Source organism: Centropristis striata, chromosome 6, assembly GCF_030273125.1.
Source record: "Centropristis striata isolate RG_2023a ecotype Rhode Island chromosome 6, C.striata_1.0, whole genome shotgun sequence".
Classification (NCBI taxonomy): Eukaryota; Metazoa; Chordata; class Actinopteri; order Perciformes; family Serranidae; genus Centropristis; species Centropristis striata.
In genome coordinates, this window is record NC_081522.1 from 3,818,008 (window position 1) to 3,838,020 (window position 20,013).

At 38.7% G+C, this 20,013-nt stretch overlaps 1 protein-coding gene across 1 annotated transcript; it reads right to left on the reverse strand.

The window, feature by feature from the left end:
• Window positions 1-515: 515 nt before the first annotated feature.
• Window positions 516-18,793, reverse strand: LOC131973061 (mixed lineage kinase domain-like protein). The gene is made up of 11 exons (XM_059334906.1): window positions 18,748-18,793; window positions 11,360-11,807; window positions 11,008-11,106; window positions 10,014-10,188; window positions 8,226-8,326; window positions 8,011-8,146; window positions 6,912-6,996; window positions 6,661-6,803; window positions 5,547-5,596; window positions 3,535-3,675; window positions 516-1,258 (listed from the first exon to the last, which is right to left on the reverse strand). The coding sequence occupies exons 2-11, from the start codon at window positions 11,799-11,801 to the stop codon at window positions 1,185-1,187; spliced, it is 1,446 nt and encodes a 481-aa protein (XP_059190889.1). The 5' UTR covers window positions 11,802-11,807; window positions 18,748-18,793; the 3' UTR covers window positions 516-1,184.
• Window positions 18,794-20,013: the final 1,220 nt, after the last annotated feature.

Here is a 20,013-nt window from a genome sequence, read left to right on the forward strand (position 1 = left end):
ATGAATCTGAGAAGGATTTTGAAATGCAACGCTCCTGTGCGTTGTATGCTGTGGCTTGAATGTGCATATTACCATGGAAAGGTGTAGGGGGAAGAAAAACCCATCCTCACAATAATCCATCCCAGCTGGTACTACAACTATTGTTTTGGGGAAATTTGCTTTTATGCAAATTATGTGAATATTTTAGAGAAAACAAATTGTACCAACTACACTATTAAAGCTTGTAGTAGTATAATGTCGAAGCTTAACTTAAATAAAATATGTCAGGAATTAAATACAAGCTGCAACTCAGCCCCCCAAGGAACCTATCGATATTATTTTATTTATTTATTAATTAATTACATTTTAATTATATTTTTTCATTAATTTATTTATATTTTCTTCTTCTATTTTTTAATCTCAGGAAAAGTCTACATCCATGAGAAGAGCTCTAAATTAATTATGGACTTTTTCCATCAAGAACCCAATAAATAAAGCGCCTCAATAAGAGCCCTTAAGAACAAGAATACTGCAACTTTCTTCTTAGTATTTTATTTCATCAACAAAAAAAAGGCATGGAAATGGAAAAACAAAACAAAACCCTGATTCAAAGGTTCACTGAAAGTAGAGTACAAAGAGGACAAGAATATTTTGTATGCTTGGTTTAGTCATCATTAAGCAACGGCACATATGTTGAATTAAACAGAGAGAATTGATAGTCATGGTTAACATAAAGGTCAAATTAAACTCAAACTAAAAACATGTCAATTTGCATTATTGGGGTGATTGTGAATATCCTAATGTGTGATAAGCTAGCTTGCTAATGTACATTCATATATTGATTTCATAATTTCTTTTTAGTGCCATGGCCGAAAGGCTCAGCTTACCTATTGCATCCCCAAAACAAAATGTTAAATTGGATATGTGGAAATACTTGAATTCCAAATTAAAGAATGACAGGGGAATAAGATGTAACTGTGATGCATAAAAATATTTGTTGCTGATCAAAATATAAGGTTAATACATAAAAAAACATGCAAAATTACAATGCTGCTCAAACAAACCACCATATTTGTAAGCCCATGCATATAGAAGGTTGAATTAAAGAGTTTAGAGTTTTAAGTCAGTTACAGGCCACTTTGATAACATAACATAAGTATTTCTATTTCTGAGGATGACCATGAGAAGAAAACCCTGAGTACTGCTCATGCTGAGGCAGACGGAGAAACAGCTTCAACATCCAGCTGTGTCACCAAGATTTGCAGTTTATCCACCAGCCCTGAAGAAGAGAAAGATGTTAGTGTCAGTGGTGGAAGAAGAATTCAGGTCCCTTACTGAAGTAAAATAACTAATTCCACACTGTGAAATTACTCCACTACAAGTAAAAGTCCGAAATTCAAAAGTTACTGTAGTAAAAATACAAAAGTATCAGCATCAAAAGGATCAAAAATAAAAGTGCTCGTTACGCAGAATGGCCTCATTCAGGTTGATCTGTGATAGTGAGCACTTATATCCATCACCACTGATCCACTGATAATCCATCCCACCTCACAGGTGTGGTATATCAAGATGATGATTAGGCAGCATGATTATTTCACAGGTGTGCCTTAGGCTGGCTACAATAAAATGCTACTCTGAAATGTTCAGTTTTATCACACAGCACAATGCCACAGATGTTGCAAGTTTTAAGGGAACGTGCAACTGGCATGCATGGAATGGCAACCAGAGCTGTTGCCCCTGATTTGAATCTTCATAAACTCTCAAGATGGCACCGTACTAATGGTAGCTTGTTGCAGCAGCTCCGTGTATTACTGAAGGTTTTTTGTGTTTTTATTACATTTGCTGTCTGTTTTTATCTTTATTTTCACTGTCCTGGGCATCTCCGCAACGCACAACGGCGGGATGCTTTTGGAACAATTTGGACACTTTTTATCACTTTTAACCGCACTTGAGTCTCTCCGGATCACTGGGAGCCATGCCGGCGCCACTCGTCAGCATTGTTTACACCCGTGACCAGCTGATGGCCCCGAGGCACAGCACGGCCGCAGAGAGACACACCATTACTGAGGAGCTTGAGAGGAGATGGCGAGGCCGCAGAGCGGGGGTTAAACATAGGATGGAGAAGAGGAAGTTTAAGCCCCACATCCCTGCAGTCATCACTGGAAATGAGAGATTGTTGGCAAATAAAGTGGACGAACTGGAAGCACTTGCCGGGACACAGAGGGAGTACAGGGAGTCCGGTATCATGTGTCTTACGAAAACGTGGCTGCATGACCAGATACCGGACTCTAACGCCACCATTCCCGGCTTCCAGATGGTTCGAGCCGACAGAGACACCGCCGCAACCGCTAAGAAGAAAGGAGGGGGCCTTGCCGTGCTCGTGAACAACAGGTGGTGTCACCCCGGGCACGTCACTGTTAAAGAGCGGTTCTGCAGCCCGGACATCGAGCTAGTCGCCGTCGGACTTCGCCCATACTATTTGCCGAGGGAGTTTTCCAGTGTCATCGCCATCACCGTTTACATTCCTCAGTCTGGCAACGCAGAAGCAGCGTGTGCCACCATCCACTGTGTGACTGCAGGACTACAAACACAACACCCTGGGCCCTTCATCTCCATCACAGGTGACTTCAACACCTCTCATCCACTCTCCCAACCTTCTTCCAGTTTGTAAAATGTGCCACCTGAGAAAATAAGACTTTGGACCCGCTGTACGCAAATATTAAGGATGCATACAGCTCCACTGCCCTGCCACCACTAGGCAGGTCGGACCATCACCTAGTCCTGCTCTCACCATCATACAAGCCTGTGGTTCAGCAGCACCCAGTCACAGTGGGGACAGTGAGGACATGGTCTCCTGAGGCCACGGAAACACTGCGTGGAGCGCTGGAGGCCACAGACTGGGACACTCTGTATGAGCGATGGTGAGGACATTGATGGCCTGACTGACTGTGTCTCTGAGTACATCGGGTTCTGCATCGAAAACACCATCCCCACTAAACAGGTCCGCTGTTAGCCAAACAATAAACCGTGGGTAACCAGCAGCCTGAAGGCTCTTCTCAACAACAAGAAGAGGGCCTTTAGATCAAGGGACAGAGCAGAACTTAAACGCGTGCAAAGGGAGCTCAAACGCAGCATCAGGGAGAGTAAGGACAACTTCAGAAGGAAACTGGAGCACAAACTGGAAGACAACAACACCAGGGACGTTTGGAGTGGGATGAGGGAGATCACTGGCTTCCAGTGGAGAGGTGGGGGAGCAGTGGAGGAAAACGAACGACGTGCAAACAAGCTGAAACTTTTCTTCAATAGGTTCAACTCCTACCATCCCACCCTCGGCAGCCCCTCTACTGCTTCCCCGAATAACAACCTCCCATCACCCCCTGCCCCACACCACCCGGTCATCTCCGCCCATACCCCCACTGACTTTCACCACAGACTTTTTCAAACCTCCAGGACATCCTCACATCCCCCACTACCTCTTGCAGCAGATATCTTTCTGCACCACCATCGTCACCCCCACCCTCCAATCCATGGTGGTGGCAGTTGATTGTGATTTACCTCTAACAGAGGGTCTCTTGAACTCATCAAAGTTGCGACAGGAGTCGATCAGACTCTTCAGTCCTTCGGGACAGTCGTCGGGGAGCTCCTCCATAAATTTCTCGTTGAGCACTTTCTGAAGGATTTCCTTATCTGACAAATCTGGAAGAAAGGTGAGAACACTTTAAGGTCAAAAGCAGATGTTTTATTTTTCCTGTATTTTTAGTTTTACTAACAAGCCGTGTTTCCATTAAAGTCAAAACTAATATTAAATTGAAATTTTGAAATGTTGCATTAAAGAAAATGTGAATTAGGGATGTTTCCATCGACTGCTTTAGAGCAAATAAACAAATACAACACCAACAAAACGCAACCCTATGCCATTCAGAGTATGAAGTGCGTGATGTAGCAGTGGACAAACAGGACAAACATGCCAGTCGGGTCACAACCTTGCTCAAATTACGGGTAAACAAAAACATCTGAGGTGACAAATAGTCAACTTGTTAACAAAATCTTTGGTCATATTTGATCAATGCTGCCTAGTTTGATATGTTGAGCTACATTTTCATGAGTTGAACATCAGTCAGTACGTTTACATGACACTTGAAAAAAACTAATTATTGTCATGTGCAGGTACACGTGTTAGTCCGACTAGTGTCAGAGTTCTCCAGCTCCGATTAAGACACTCAGGTAATGCTGAATGCTAATGTTCGCATGCTCCCCATGCTCCACCCTGTGCTGGCGTATGACCCCAGAAAAAAAACATCCACAGTAGCGGGTCAGTAGCAACGGCACAAAGTGTTGAACCGAAGACAGGCTACTGTTGTAGTCCTCCAACAGCCTTTTGTATCCTTTCTCCACTTTTTTATTATGACGTAATAGGTCAACTGGAAAGGGGGCCGTATTAACCCGCTGAAACGATGCATATCGCCACCTAGTGTTGAGGAGGAGGACAAGTTCCCGCCAGTTGTTCAATTTTCTGAGTTGCATGTAAACTGGGACAAGGACAGAAGTCCTATTAGACGCCAAAATCGAATTTTTTAGCATAGCTCGATTAAACTGTGCATGTAAACGTACTGTGTGATCCTATGAAGGCTTTAGCGGCATGAAATCAATCTGAATGGGAGAGTGACCAGAGCAGTCTACACTGTAAAAAATGTTTGTAGAAATTACAGTAAAACACTGTCAAATTGCATTAGAAATAGGTCGTAAAATTAAACATTGTACATTACTGTAGTAGATACTTTTAATTACTGTAAATCAAAGAATAGCATAAAACTTTAAATTCTACTGTCATAAACTGTAAAAACATACAGTTTTGCTGTAAAAATATAACATTTTCATGTCAAATTAATGGAGAAATACCATAATGAAACAATTGTACAAACAGTAATGGGATTATCCAGAATAAATTACAGCTTTAGCTGATACTTACATTTACATACGCTCACTGGAATTTTTACGGTGAAGTTCTGGCAACCACAGCTGCCGGAATTTTACCGTAAATTAAACAGATTTTTTTTTTACAGTGTACTGCTGCAACAACCAAACACCACAGGGATCAATAAAGGTTTATTTTATCTAATCTTGTCTTGGTCTCGGTCTCATCTCGTCTCATGTTGGACTACTTTAAAAAAAAGCGTATTAAGAGTATTGCAACCTTACCATGAGAGGCATAGCATCCTTCTAATGGATGATAGAAACAGAAGTGGAATAATTCATCTAGCTTCCTAACTATGCACTAAGCAGAACACCTGCAACTATAGGGTTTGTAATGTAGAAAAAGGGTAATAAACATCAAAGATTATGAGTCTGGGTAAGTCTCACATTGGCTCTGGCACATGAGGGTGGTTACAAAGACCAACACAAAACTTACTCCAGCGCCTCTATTGAGGAGCTAAAATTTCTATCACAGAAGTATGGCATTGAGATAGATGAGATGGATATTAAAACCTGAAGGAGGTAAGTCCTTGATGCTAAAAAACGTTAAGTTGAGGGTTGGATGCTGATTTGTTGTGTTATTGTGTACATACCTTTGAAGGGCTTCTGTCTAGTTGCAATTTCCCACATGACGATTCCAAAGCTGAAAGACAACATTTCCAAGATAGTTCAGAACTATTTTTTCTAAAAAAGACTTTATTCTTAGAGTTCACCTCAAGTCAAAAATGTGTTTTTATTTTGCTTTACTTAGATGTTTGCCATTCACTGCGCAGTAATTAAAATTAAAAAAAGAAAACAGGGTGCATATCAGCAGGTTGTACTAGTTTTAAAATATAGATGCGCTGTGTCCACAAATGTTCACAAAATACAACTAAATGGTCGCAATCTGAAGCCCTGCATGAGCCTTTATTAATTACTTTAATTAAAAAAGTAAGTGCCACTACCTGATGGCTTATAAGAAACCATTTATAAATGAATCACAAAAATTAAGAACTTTCTTTTGCCAAATAGAAATGATGAACCAAAATGTATATTTATGAACCATTAATAAAGGTGTTAGTGGCGATCCTTAAGAAGAGTTACTTAATAGAATAGAGCACACAGCAAAATCGGGAGTGTTAATTCAACTCACAGAGTGTTAAATTTAACACTTTTTTTGAGTTTATATAGTTTTCACGGATTCTGAATTACAATTACACTTTGAAAAGTGATAACATTTTAACTCTTTAATAGTGTTGAACACTCAAGTGAAAAGGAAGAACAGAATTTTGAGTTAAAAGTGCACTTATGTGGTGTCATAAAACAACACCAAGGGTGTCAAATATTCATTTTTAACATACATTGTGTTATTTTATGACACATTTAAGTGTTTTTTCAACACTAAAATCATGTTATTTCCTTTCATTAATGTGATAATTAACATTCGTTGTTTTGTTTTACGATACATTAAAAGTGCATTCTGTCTTTAGGCGAACATACAAGTCACAAAATCTGAAAATCAACTCCAACTGAAGTGAATCTAACTCAGGTGTCAGGTTAACATGTAACAAGGCTGGCAGAGCTTTTTGATCACTACAAGTGTTAAAACAACTCCAAAATCAACACTCACCAACTCAAAATTATTAACACTGAAAAAACAACACTACAGATTTTGCTGTGCAGTGTAGGTTTCGAGCAGCTGTACAGAGCTCTTGGTTTGTATCTGACCTGTAAATCTCTGACTTTTTGTCTTTTTTGTTTTCGAGGCTGTGGAGCAGCTGAGGAGAGTCGTAGCACACAGACTCGGTGCTTTGGTCCCTTGTTTTCTTTCTTATCGATGTCTCAGTTTGCGTCAGCTCAAAGCCTCCCAGCTGAAAACAACAAGAAGAACATCAAGACTTCATTTATATCCCCCCCAACGCCTCCAATCCTGCAAATCAGTCGGCCATCAGCAATCCCGGCTACACTGGCCTCAGTACCTTGACGGTGTAGCCTTCAGCCACCAGGAACTTGCTGCTGCTGATGGATCCATGAACCTTAGTTTTGGCTTCAGATTGGTGCAGTCTAAGAAACGACAGTGATGTTATTATGATGGTGCCTTCTATCATAAACAAAAAATCATACAGATAAAATTTAGTTTGAAATGTCTTCTTTATCTCCAACTCCTGCATACATTTACTCAAGCACTCCAAGTACAAATTTGAAGTACTTACTACTTTACTCAAGTATCTCCATTTCATACAATACTATACTTCTACTCCACTTCATCTCAGGGAGAAATACTATACTTAATTAATACAAAATCTAAATCAACTAATAAATGATAATGTAGCATTAAAGATTAAACTAACCAGCGGTATAAAAGTAAAATCGATCCACCTTGCAGCTGCAACATTAAAGTGATGAACACGTAAATGCATCAATAACTAGAATTTTGCATAATGAGTAAACTTTTGGCACTAAAATTTGGTTGTTAATATTTTTGTACTTCAAGATATCCAACTAAATTTTGAATGCAGGAGTTTTACTTGCAACAGAGTATTTTATTTTTTACTCAAAGAAAGATCTGAGTATTTCGTCCACCACTGCATGCAAACGTAGACTGTACGCATCTTCACTCCCTGTCACTGTACAAAAGTGAAGCAAAAATATCCTGCATATGGCTGCTGCCATCTTGTGCTGGTTATGTTATTTGAAGCCAGAGTCTGCATAGTAGCGTCAAGTTCCTCACCCAAAACAGCCACATGACCCAATTTGAGCACGGTGCAAGCTCTTTTAAGTGTCAAATAACAAATGAAAACACACATGAACATGTGAACAAACAACAGTGTGATAGGAACTACCTTAAATAACAGAATCATTAAGGGGGCGGGGCTTATGGCTATACTGCAGCCAGCCACTAGGGGGGATCTACATGTATTGGCTTCACTTATGGGGAGCTTTCTTTTTTATACAGTCTATGCAACCACATAATACTGATCCTGTAAAAAGCATTTTAACCTTCTTAAAAGACATATCTTTGTTTCATCCATAATTTAAATGAACCAATAATATAATTAATGACTGCATAAGACTGACCGATAGAGTCCTCGCGCTGCATCCCGACACATTCGAGCCTTCATGTGCCAGGACACAGTGTGATCAGAGTCCAGAAACTGACGGAGACTTCCGTGCTCACAGTACTCCATGATGATTAAGAACTCAGGGTTGGGTCCTGCACGAGGACACAACATATTACTTTCATTTTAAAGGTGCAATGATATTCTGTCCTTTACGTTCTTCAGTTAACTCACCTTTCTCGTCTTTGACACACATGCCAAACATTCGCAGGATGTTGGGTGACTCAAACTGCTTCATGTGTTCAACCTCCTGGTGGAAAATGCGACGCACCTCGCTGTATGAAGACAATATTTATGTTGCAGATGAATGTTAAAACCAGAACTATGCAGCATTTTCAACTTAAAAAAACAGTTAAGAAAACCTTGTGATGGTAAAATGACCTGTGTGGGCGCAAATTTCGCCAAATTTAGCTACGGGAAGCGCTCCACTGGCGTCCCATCCGTTACCACATCAATTACAGACTTCTGCTGACTGTGTACAAATCCCTCCACGGTCTGGCCCCTACATACCTGTCTGATCTGCACCAACACACCCCCTCCAGAGCTCTAGGCTCAGCTGACCAACTGCTGTTGAAGATGCCCAGGTCCAGGTTAAAAAAAACAAGGGGCAACAGAGCCTTTGTTGTAGCAAACTGCCTCACCCTCCACATCCATGCAGTTAATGTTTTTAAGTCTCACTTGAAGACGGGCCTCTTTTCTCTTGCCTTCAATTAACATCTTCCTCTTGCAAGTGCTAGGGAATAGCGTACCCTTGTAACCCCTCAGTTTCCTTTAAATTATCTCTTCTTCTTTTGCTTTATTTTAACTCTTGCAGGCAATGTCTTTTAACCCTTTCTGTTTCTTTCACCTTTGTCAATCCTGTATTTTATTGCACTTTATGCACTTTTATGTGTGGCTCAGCTGTCTGTAAATGCACAATAGAAATAAAATTTGACTTGACTTGACTTGAAATGTGTTCAATCCATTACCATCACCGGTCACTGACTGGCTATCATGCTAGCTCGAAAGCATTTGCATTTGTTTTCATTAGCAGCTGGATTGCTGTCAATTGTTGCTATCTATGTGGCAAACTTGCCACACAGTTGAGTTTATGTATTTGTTCACTGTATGTCTCTTATATGGGACAAATTCATGATTGCATTTCACCTTACGGTGCTATTTAATAACCTATGCTAATAACTCAGACAGAGATGTGCCGGCTCTGTTGACAACAAAGCACATGGCCAGAGCCGTTGTAGAAAGGATGACAGGTGCTACAAGTGAGTTTTTTCACGACAGTATCCAAACTACAAAGTTGGCCTTTAACATTCACTGTCATGAGAATCTGTAGATTTTAAGTCATTATATCAACAGTGATCTGTGTTTTAACTTTGAAGATATTCATTGTGTTGCATGTCATTGTGTACATGAAAAACAACAATTCACTTGTCACTGTGATTGGTTGACTATGTGAAGACAAGAAAGGGGCAAGGATTTGAACTTATATCTTGAATAGATTTTTTTTTTTTTTAATCCTTTGAACAATCATTTGTGTCACTTTTCATGTGGTCAACTATGAATGTCTTCCAGGAGAAACTGCCGTCTCACCCCTTCTTCTAATTAGAGTCTCTGTATCAGTATTTTGTAAAGTAGACTGGAATTGGGGCTGGTTTATACCGGAAGTCACATTAGATCAGATCAAGTTTTTGTAACTTCAAAAGATCACACCATCTTGTGGAAATGAATAGCACCCACCACCCTCCATGATGCTAGGCATCCCTGTGAATTTCAAATTAAAACCCCTTAAGGAGAACAAATAACTGAGGCTTCTGATTGAAACAAATCTAGACACAACTGTATGCTGCCAGAATGAATGATGGTCATAAAAAATGAAGAACCAAATCACATTAGTATTTGTCTCTAATCAAAATGGACTGTTTTCCTGAATTTTAATCCAGTATTGTCCTGAAATGTGGCACAGACCTTGGGCTGGTTGCAGCGTCAATGTATCTCTTAATGGCCACTGGGAATCCACGGTACATTCCTTTGTAGACCTCTGAGATTGCTGTATTCATGAAAGGCTCTTTTGGTTCATCGTAGTCCAGCTCGTCTTCTTTGATCATTCGGATGGCTTCATCAGTGATGCTCGGCTTTTTCACTGTGAAAACACATGATCACAAGTTATTTTGGTTCAATACTATCCAGAACTTTCTCAATAATGGCTATATGTCACTTGTCAAAATTACCTTTAAACCAGTGACATATCTTCACCTTTGAAGTTGACACTCTGAACTTGAACTTATTACTACATCCAGCAGTTACAGATAAACATGGTCATCCATTAGGAGGTTTTGTGTCCTGACGATGGTTGTTAATCAAACATTTATTCTCTTTTAGCTCTGTTTTTGGTCTCCGCCACCTCCTTAGGGAAATATCTGTCTCTTAAGCTGCTAAATGCGTCATTGTGTTCACCAGCTAGTTCAGGCATGTCCAAACTATTCCACAAAGGGCCGTGTGGCTGCAGGTTTTCGTTTCAACCAAGCAAAAGCACACAGTTTGACCAATCAACCGTCTGAAGACTGAGATCAGTTGATTAACTGAGTCAGGTCTGGTGTGCTGCTGCTTGGTTGGAACGAAAACCTGCAGCCACACGGCCCTTTGTGGAATAGTTTGGACATGCCTGAGCTAGTTTGTCTGCCGGATGTTTGCTGCTAAGCAGATAATTCACTGTGTCTTTTAAAGCTATTTCTCTGAAAACAACGCTATGAGAGGGATGAGAGTGAAGCACAACAGTAAAGTTGTGTGCCGGACAGATAAATAATGAGCTTAAACTCACTATAAAGCTCTATAAATACCAGTGCTGACACAATGCTGTGGTGATAGGTGACTATGTGAGACTAGGCCCAAACAAGTTTTGTGACAGGATATTACGAACTTTTGAAAGGAGGTGTAGACTGAAGTGTTTTGTTGTACTCACAGATAAACAAGACCTGTAATATGTTTTCTGTCATGGATTGAACATCTTTATGCATGGCATCTAATTTCTCCTGCTGCTCCTTCTGGAACGCCATGAGCACTGAGGAACAAACAAAAACAGATTAAACAAAGTCAGTCAAAAGACACATTGGGACTACGAGGTCTTTTTTGAGTTTTTGAAAAAAAAAAAGCCCTACAGTGGAGAAGGGAAAGTTTTTGAATTTTTAATAATCTAAAACGAATAAATAAATCAATAAAGATTAAAAATACAAAACCTAATTTAAACTCATGTAGACCAATTAACCCGCTCCCTGTCTTTAACCAAACATAGTCTAGAAATCAGTTTCTCTCACATGTCTGCAGCTCGTTGTCATCCTCCCTCCCGTCCACCTCGTCTTCTTTCTCTCTGTCGGACTCTTTGAACAAGTGGGACACCTCTTCCCACAGCTGCACCTGCAGATTTCCAGACAGTACCTGGAAGGCATCATTGAGACCGGTGTTCACATAGTCAAACTCCTCAGCGTAGCTGCCAGACTTCAGGACGAGCTTAATCCAGCTGCTTGTGGTGTATTTAGTGACAATACTTCTTGCTGATTTCAGAGTGGTTCTGAGGTCTTTCAGGCCCACTTTAACATTTTTAGGGATTTCTTTCCTTTCTCTGATGGACTTCACCACCCGCTCCAGGCCTTTGACCCGGGTACCAAGACGATGGCAGCGCTTCTTATTTGCCTTCACCCTCTCAACCAGATCGTAGATCTCTGAGGCGAGACTCATGATGGGGTCTATGACGTCCATAATGTCCTGCAGAGAAAGAAAATTTAATAAATTAGAGATGAACGCAAATTAATTCAAGTTTAAGTAAAGCTTAACCAAACTTATTCTGATTTAACAAAGACAGACTCAAATGCAGACGTGCCATTCTGTTAAAACACTCACAGTAAATGTCCTGCCTCAAAAACAGAACTCGTCGGACAGAAAGATGCCTTGTGCGTATATCAGATTACTGTTATATTATTTGTGATGCATTAGGAACAATACACATGTGATGGGAAATTACCTTGCATGGTATAACACCATCTGTTAAAGGTCCCCTATCATGCTAGTTTGAACTGTGTAATACATGTCCAATGGGCCTTTAAATCAAGATTATGAACTCTTTTAGTTATAAAAAAAAACCCCACACACATTCAGCCTGACTGTGCCTCCTCATGCCGGCAGTTTCTGCCTCATTGACGAGAGCTAGAGACACTCTTTTGACTGGGCGGGAAGCGGCTATGTTAATGAGGTGCTGCTCTGATTGGCTGTCTGATCGCTTGTTTTCCAGAGGAGGTGGCAATAGCACACAATAACAGTAATTATAGACAACAGCCATGTCACCCAAAGGAACGGGTGTAGTGTGTTTATTGTTTTATGGCTCTATTGATTATATCGATCAATATCTTGCTAACGTTAGCGGTCCATCGCTAGCGTGCTAATGTTAGCGAGTGAACGCTAGGGGGCTAACGTTAGCGGGCGAACGCTAGGGTGAAAGCTATGGAGTTCAATGTGTGCTAAAATGTTCAAACAACACTTTCAACAAATTCAAACAAAAAGGATTTTATCAATATATCACATACAAAATTGAAACAAAAAATTAAGTCAAAGACAAAATTCAAAACTTGCGAACAATTTATTTGTGTAATTGCAAGAAAAATCTGTCTTTAACTCTTTGAATAACTGTTTGTTTTGTTTGTTTGTGGCTGGCTTTGCAGTTTCAATTCTGGCTTTGTGTTTGCGCTGCCAGACTTTTTGCTTGAGGTTCTGGCACAAATTTCATGTGTGGCAGGTTTCTCTGGGTGCATTCCTATTGGCTGATGCGTTTTGACGGACAGCTGAATTAAGCGGCAACTGAACAGGAAGTTAAAACAAACTTTGAGTGACAGGTGTCTGAGCTCTCCGTCACCAGCCGCTAGCTGTCCGTAGCTGCTAGTTCACTGGAAACTTTACCTGTCGGCTGTTGGAGAGTTTTACAGCCAAACATCAGACAAATAACATCACTTACTGTGTGGTGAATTGTACCAATGCTGCACAAAAAGTCCATGCTTAGGGAGTGAAATTATCATTTTATTTTATTTATATTTTATATAAATATATTTTTATTATGAGTGCTCACAGTAGTTTGTTAGATAACGTTATTAGCCAGGTAATGCTGCCTTCGATGCTAACGGGATCGTATGAAAGAAGAAATGAGAAGACCGGTATGGTGATTGAGGTCATAAGTAACAGATTACTTGTAATACTTGGTTTTAAAAGGCGTCTGTGTGTTTGGAAAATAAAGCTCCCCCGTTAGTTCGCTAACATGAAATGTTATGATCTAAATGACTATGACTAAACCTGCTATAATGCCAAGTTAACGCAATGCTCGTCCACGATTTAAAATCTTTAACTATGTGTAAATACAATATTGTTTGTGGAATTTATAAATATCACATTTCAGCATGGTTCAGAAATAACGGAGTACGTTATTAAGACTCAGACTGTAAAATATTCTGTAATGTAAAATCTGACATCGCACAACGTCAGACTTTATCTTTTTATATACATATATTATTACATATTGATGTTTTCATGAATGATGTTTGCATTAAAAGCTCCCATTCATCAGCTTCCTGATTGTATTCTCACTTTACTGAAATTAGACATCCATCCCCTGGAAAAAGAGTTGAAATTAAATGCTAAATGTTTTATCTGTGTGTATTATTATATTATATACTATAAATCTAACATGTTCAGTCAGTAATGAAGACAAAGTAAGCGCAAATCTAAATGTAATTTATTGAAATATGATGGGACATAAAACACAAGAAGGTGGACAATGTTTGAGATTATCAAATGTAAAGGCAGGTTCTCCATGATGGTGAGCAGCTTGACCTCTGACCTCCCCCATGCTGCTGCTGCTGCTGCCATCATGGTGGAAGAAGAAAACATCTGGGCAGCTCTTCCTTTCACTGTGGCCAGCACAGTGAAGTTGCTTTTCAGGGTCACTCCAGCTGGACATAGATCTGTGACTATGGGAGGAAATAAAAGAGTAGTAAATGGTTGAAAACATAACAAAAAAAATGTAAAGAGTGTCTGAATAATGTTGACAATACTCGTATGTGACATATGAAGGATAAAATGGAAAACGGGAAACACCTAGAATATGAACCTGGTCTCACAGGAATCCGTGAAATAGCCACGGATTCGCTTAACTCAAAATCCGTGGAATAGCCACGGAATCACTCAAATTTCCGTGAAACTGACACGGATTTCGCTACAATGCAAGTTAATGACAGTCATATCCCGTGGCTATTCCATGGATATTTGTTCCTATTGGTTTGTTCCAAGTCACGTGACTTTTAAGGTCCCGGTGGTCAGAACAAAAAACATGGCGGACAGTTCTCTCATTTTTAGTGAAAAAAAAAATCTATATTTTGACTTAGTTTCTGCATAAAAATGGATTTTGATCACATTTCTAGCTAGAAATATATGTTTTATTTTCTAAATATTCACTCAGTGAATGTACATAATCACTTTGTATGTTGGAATAGCCACGGGATATGACTGTCATTAACTTGCATTGTAGTGAAATCTGTGTCAGTTTCACAGAAATTTGAGTGATTCCGTGGCTATTTCACGGATTCCTGTGAGACCATGTTGTAGAATATATAACATTCTTGAAATTAATTTATTTTGTAGTCCTTTGAAGACAGATTATGTGATCATAATGTCAGCTGTCTAAAGTCAAGTTACCAAGACTGGAATTTTGTTTGAAGTTTACTGACCAGTGTACTAAAAGAAATAAACATAAATATAAAATGGCCTTTGTCTTAATTAATATTCCAGATAATAATCCAAGACAGTCTGTCAGTGTCCCCCATGGACTTCTGTCTGTCAAATCACAACGGTAAATGCATACTACCTACAATTAGCGCTGTGGGGGATCTTTCATGTCAACCTATACGCACTGACACATCTGCAAATTTTCTAATTTAATAAGTTTGGGATAATCATACCTATGAGTAGAAGTTATTAATAGGCAAAAAAAAAAAAAAAACACAAACCAGTATCAATCCAACATCTACGGTAAGAATACTAACCACCATGTCACTCAACTCATTGACGTTATGTTAATGAAGTTTAATCCAAATAAACTTTTAGCTAAAGTTAAAGTTGAATTTAAATTAACTTTAGATTACTTCACATTAACTTGTTTGCCTCAAATTGACATGCAAGTAATCATAAACGTTATGCTGATTCACACTAACATTACTGCTTAATCCAGTATTGCAGATTACTACCTAATTACCTAATTATACATTTCAAACAAGTTGAGGTTGGTGTCGTAAAATTTTAGGGAAACTTACCTTGACTAATGTAGTGTAAGCTGGGGCGACACCATCAGACAGGAACATCACAGCAGACAGGCTGCTATCTGTCCCAGTGTAACATGTCCACCAGAAATTCTCTGCAGTCCGCCAAAATGAGCAGAGAGCAGTTTGTTTTAACTTCAGTTGCAGCTCAGCTAGAAATGCATCAGCCAATAGGAATGAACCCAGATAAAATTGGAAATGCAAGCAAAAAAATCTGGCAGCGCAAACACAAAGCCAGAATCGCAACCGCAAAGCCAGCAGCAAGCACAAAAAAAACAGTTATTCAAAGAGTTAAAGACAGATTTCTCTTGCAATTACACAAATAATTTGCATGCAAGTTTTGAATTTTGTCTGACTTTATTTTATTGTTTAAATTTTGTATTTCATATTTTGATTGATATTTTTTGTTTGGAAAAAAAAGTGTTGTTTTGCCATTTTGGTATATATCTAACTCCACACAGAGCTGGGTAATAGTGAAACCTATAAAAATGAAAGTAAAATAAACCTATAAAGTAAAAACTACACTGCAACAAACAAAGACACTCTAGACACTTCAACCTTAACTGAATTAAAAACAAAAATAAAATAACATAAAATAAAAACAAAAAGTATAATAACTCCGGTGTAAAGTCAGCTTTTATAATAGGCATGTTTCCACTGAGTAGGCCTTCTTTCTGAGTACTTCGAGTACTTTCTGTAAAGCGGCTGAGTGTTTTGGCTCCGCCCACTACACTGCAAAAAAGCCAACTTGTATTTTTTGACCTAAAACAGTGATTTAAGTTGGTAAAACTTGGAAATATAAATTACTGACATTTAGGGCAATAATGTAAGTTAGCACAACAAAGGAAGCCAGTTGTCTGCTCAAAAACAAGTTGGTGCTCTTATTTCTTTGTTGTGAAATTCGATCATTACCGAAAGCTAGCGGCTAACTGATGCTAGCGGCTAACTGATGCTACCGGCTAACTGATGCTACCGGCTAACTGATGCTAGCAGCGCTGCTTGTTACAGCTACAAGAGTAGCCATTAGCGTATCAATGCTAACTCAAAATTGTGGTTACAATCGTGCCAGAGAAATTCAGAGTTGAGCAAACTCAAAAACAAAACTTAAAATATTTAGTTTAATTGCCCAACTTAAAATTTTATCGAAGTTTGTTGCCTTGAAATTTTGAGTTCACCCAACGTTTCTTTTTTTGCAGTGTAGTTATTTCCCCTCTGCCTCTGTTCTCATACAGGTACTTTTGTAGCCAACGGAGTTCGAATGTGACAACAGACCAACACGACAAGCTGTGTTTAAGCGACTATGTCCCTATATTTAGCGACTATTCTGACCCCTCTAGTGACTCTTTATCAGAAAAGCGACTAGCGACAAATTTAGCAACTTTTTCTGGTGTTACTGGAGACTTTTGGAGACTTCACCAGTAGCAAGTGCCGTGCCAAAGCACTCACAAGCGGCCCAGTTTTTTGTTAATTTTTGTTCTTTAAAACAGTAAATTTGAAAATTCATGGATAACAATAAAAATTATATTATAGCATTAAAATGTAATTTGGATTAAAGAGCTTCTACATACTAGTGTATTAACCGTTAAAGAAACATGGAAATGATTTTGGTGATTACTAATAAATAATTAAATTAATTTAGGACAGCTGTAGCATAAACCACTGGTCTATAGAGGGCCAAATCTTAGTTTCATGGCATATATGGTATATTTCTTTCTATTCTTGTTGGAAATCTGAATTTAGAAGTATTTCTGATTTCGGATTCTGATAAACTACCCAACAGTAAAGGAGTAAAAATGAGTACTGAATATAATTTAACTCATAAGAACCCAGACCCAGTTATCCTTAAAGGATGTGTTCTATAAGTGAACCACATAGAACAAATTTCTGATATTTAAAAAAATAAAAAAAATACTACCCCTAAATGTCAAAGATCTGTGATATGACATATACGTTACATTGTGAGTTTATCGTTATATATTTAATATTTCTTATTTTAAAAATGGGAAAAAACTAGACACATTTTCTGCTTACAGAGACACAAATTTGCCTTTTTCTTTTGCATCTCCATAACATACACTACCTGTCAAAAGTTTTAGAACACCCCAATTTTTCCATTTTTTATTGAAATTCAAGCAGTTCAAGTCAAATGAACAGCTTGAAAGGGTACAAAGGTAAGTGGTGAACTGCCAGAGGTAAATAAAAAAAGGTAAGCTTAACCAAAACTGGAAAATAATGTACATTTCAGAATTATACAAGTAGGTCTTTTTCAGGGAACAAGAAATGGGTTAACAACTTAACTCTATGGAGTCTTGGGCTATTTTGTCCATTTTTTAATTCTTTTCATGTCTTTGTAAGTCATTTTGTGTCTTTTTGTGTCTTTTTTAAGTCATTTTGTGTCTTTTGGTGTCTTTTTTTGGTCATTTTGTGTCTTTTTTTAGTCCTTTAGTTCAACATAAAATGTGATTTTGAATCTTTTTTTTATTTTCAAAACACTATCATGCTCAATAAAGAATTTTAAATGTTGAAAATGTGCATTAAATTCAGAGTACACTGAGACATTAAACTGCATCATTTTCAATGAAATTCTGGAAAAGTTGGTGTGTTCTAAAACTTTTGACCAGTAGTGTATGTCAAAATTTTGACTTTAATTTGTTCAAGAAATATGGTCAGAACAAGTTAAATGCAATACAGGACATCCTTTTAAGGATTAGAATTGTTAAATGGGTTTAAACTCAGCCTCGTAAACAAAAAATAAGCTTTTTGAAAATTTTCACATTTCTGTTTCCAGTAACAGCGACATTTTGGAGAAGTCACTTCTTGTCAAAGTCACATGACCACCACGCCAGGGTGTCGAGTATACGTCGCTTAGGGATTTAATGAGTTATTGTCAAGCATAAAGCTGAATATGGGAGATTCTAGAAGATTTAAAGTGTTTGTTACACGGGTGTCACCATGGGTTCTTATGGGTTAAAAAAACATTTCTCTGCACAATCAACACTAAATCAATACTTAATACTTACTAAGTATATTTTCATGATAACAATTTCACTAAAGTAAGGTTTTGACTCTTACCAATAAAGGACATTTTCACAGATTTTTACTTAAGTGCATTGCTGAACTAAAGGATGGGAGGGAACTTTGGGAGGGGGTCAGTTTCAATCAGTCTCCCCCAGAGAGAGTGAAAACTTCAGGGTGGGTCAAGTATGAAACGTTTCCCTTCAAACTTCAAACTAGCATTACAGCAAAACTTGTTTTACTGAAGTACAGTAGTAAAGTAGTAAGTGCTGAAGAAGAGCTACCAGCAGAGATGTTTACTCTCAAACATGATCAGAAATATAAAAATGATCTACCTTTAAGTTATTGTCAGTGAAAACGTCCCGTCTCAACACCAGGTTTGTCTTGTGAGTGAATGCTGGCTGAAAATGAAACTGGCCCTCAGCTCTGGACTCAGACTGACACAGCTCTCACAGGATCCCAGTCAGAATGAGCCTCTTATGTAATAATTCACATTTGCATCTTCTACAGAAGTTGGACTTACATGCAAACCAAATTCTATTGGCCAGTTACCTATGACATGGACAGGCCAACAGCTGTTTAAGTCTCGTTTAAAGGTTTTGATACATAATGTGTATGTGTGTGTGTGTTGTTCTTACAGGCGTGTATCTATGAGTTACAAAGCCTAAACATGCTTCTTGCATATTTTCCTTTCCAAAATAAGATCCAACAAATAGTGAGTTTGACTCTCCATGGTTGCAGTGGGTACTGCACTGGCGATTATAAGTCAGGCGAGAGCAAACAGAAAAAACAGTAAAGGTCTAAAATTAATTTCCACACTGCAAAAAAGGTGTTTAGTCTAAAAGCAAGATAAAAACACTAAATCTGAGGGAAAGGATCTTGCTGCATGGACAGATAATTTCACTTGACAACATTGCTTTAATTAAGATTATTAAATCAAGAAGCATGTTGTACGCTTAAAATAAGAAATTAACTCTTAAAACAAGATAAATTAAAGCTGAAAGCAGCGATGAACTGGCCCGAGCAGAGTGCTCTGCTTGGGAGGGGGTCAGTTTCAATCAGTCTCCCCCAGAGAGAGTGAAAACATCAGGGTGGGTCAAGTATGAAACGTTTCCCTTCAAACTTCAAACTAGCATTACAGCAAAACTTGTTTTACTAAAGTACAGTAGTAAAGTAGTAAGTGCTGAAGAAGCGCTACCAGCAGAGATGTTTACTCTCAAACATGATCAGAAATATAAAAATGATTTACCTTTAAGTTATTGTCAGTGAAAAGGTCCCGTCTGAACACCAGGTTTGTCTTGTGAGTGAATGCTGGCTGAAAATGAAACTGGCCCTCAGCTCCTCCCTTACGCTCGTATTTCCTGTTCCTCTCTTACATGTCCCTTCCCCCTCTAAGTGCTCTGAGCCTTTGCTCTGACACGCCCAAGATCTGTTTCTCTTATCCTTCAGAAAGATGTATAACTCACTGCAGCAGAGCAGATGAGACCTGGAGGCTTCCTGACTGAAGTTTCGTGTTGATGATCTATCTGTCAGGCTGGCTTCATGGTCTGCCACACTGAGAAGATGGATTAGGAGTCACAAAACAAACACAAAGAATCTTT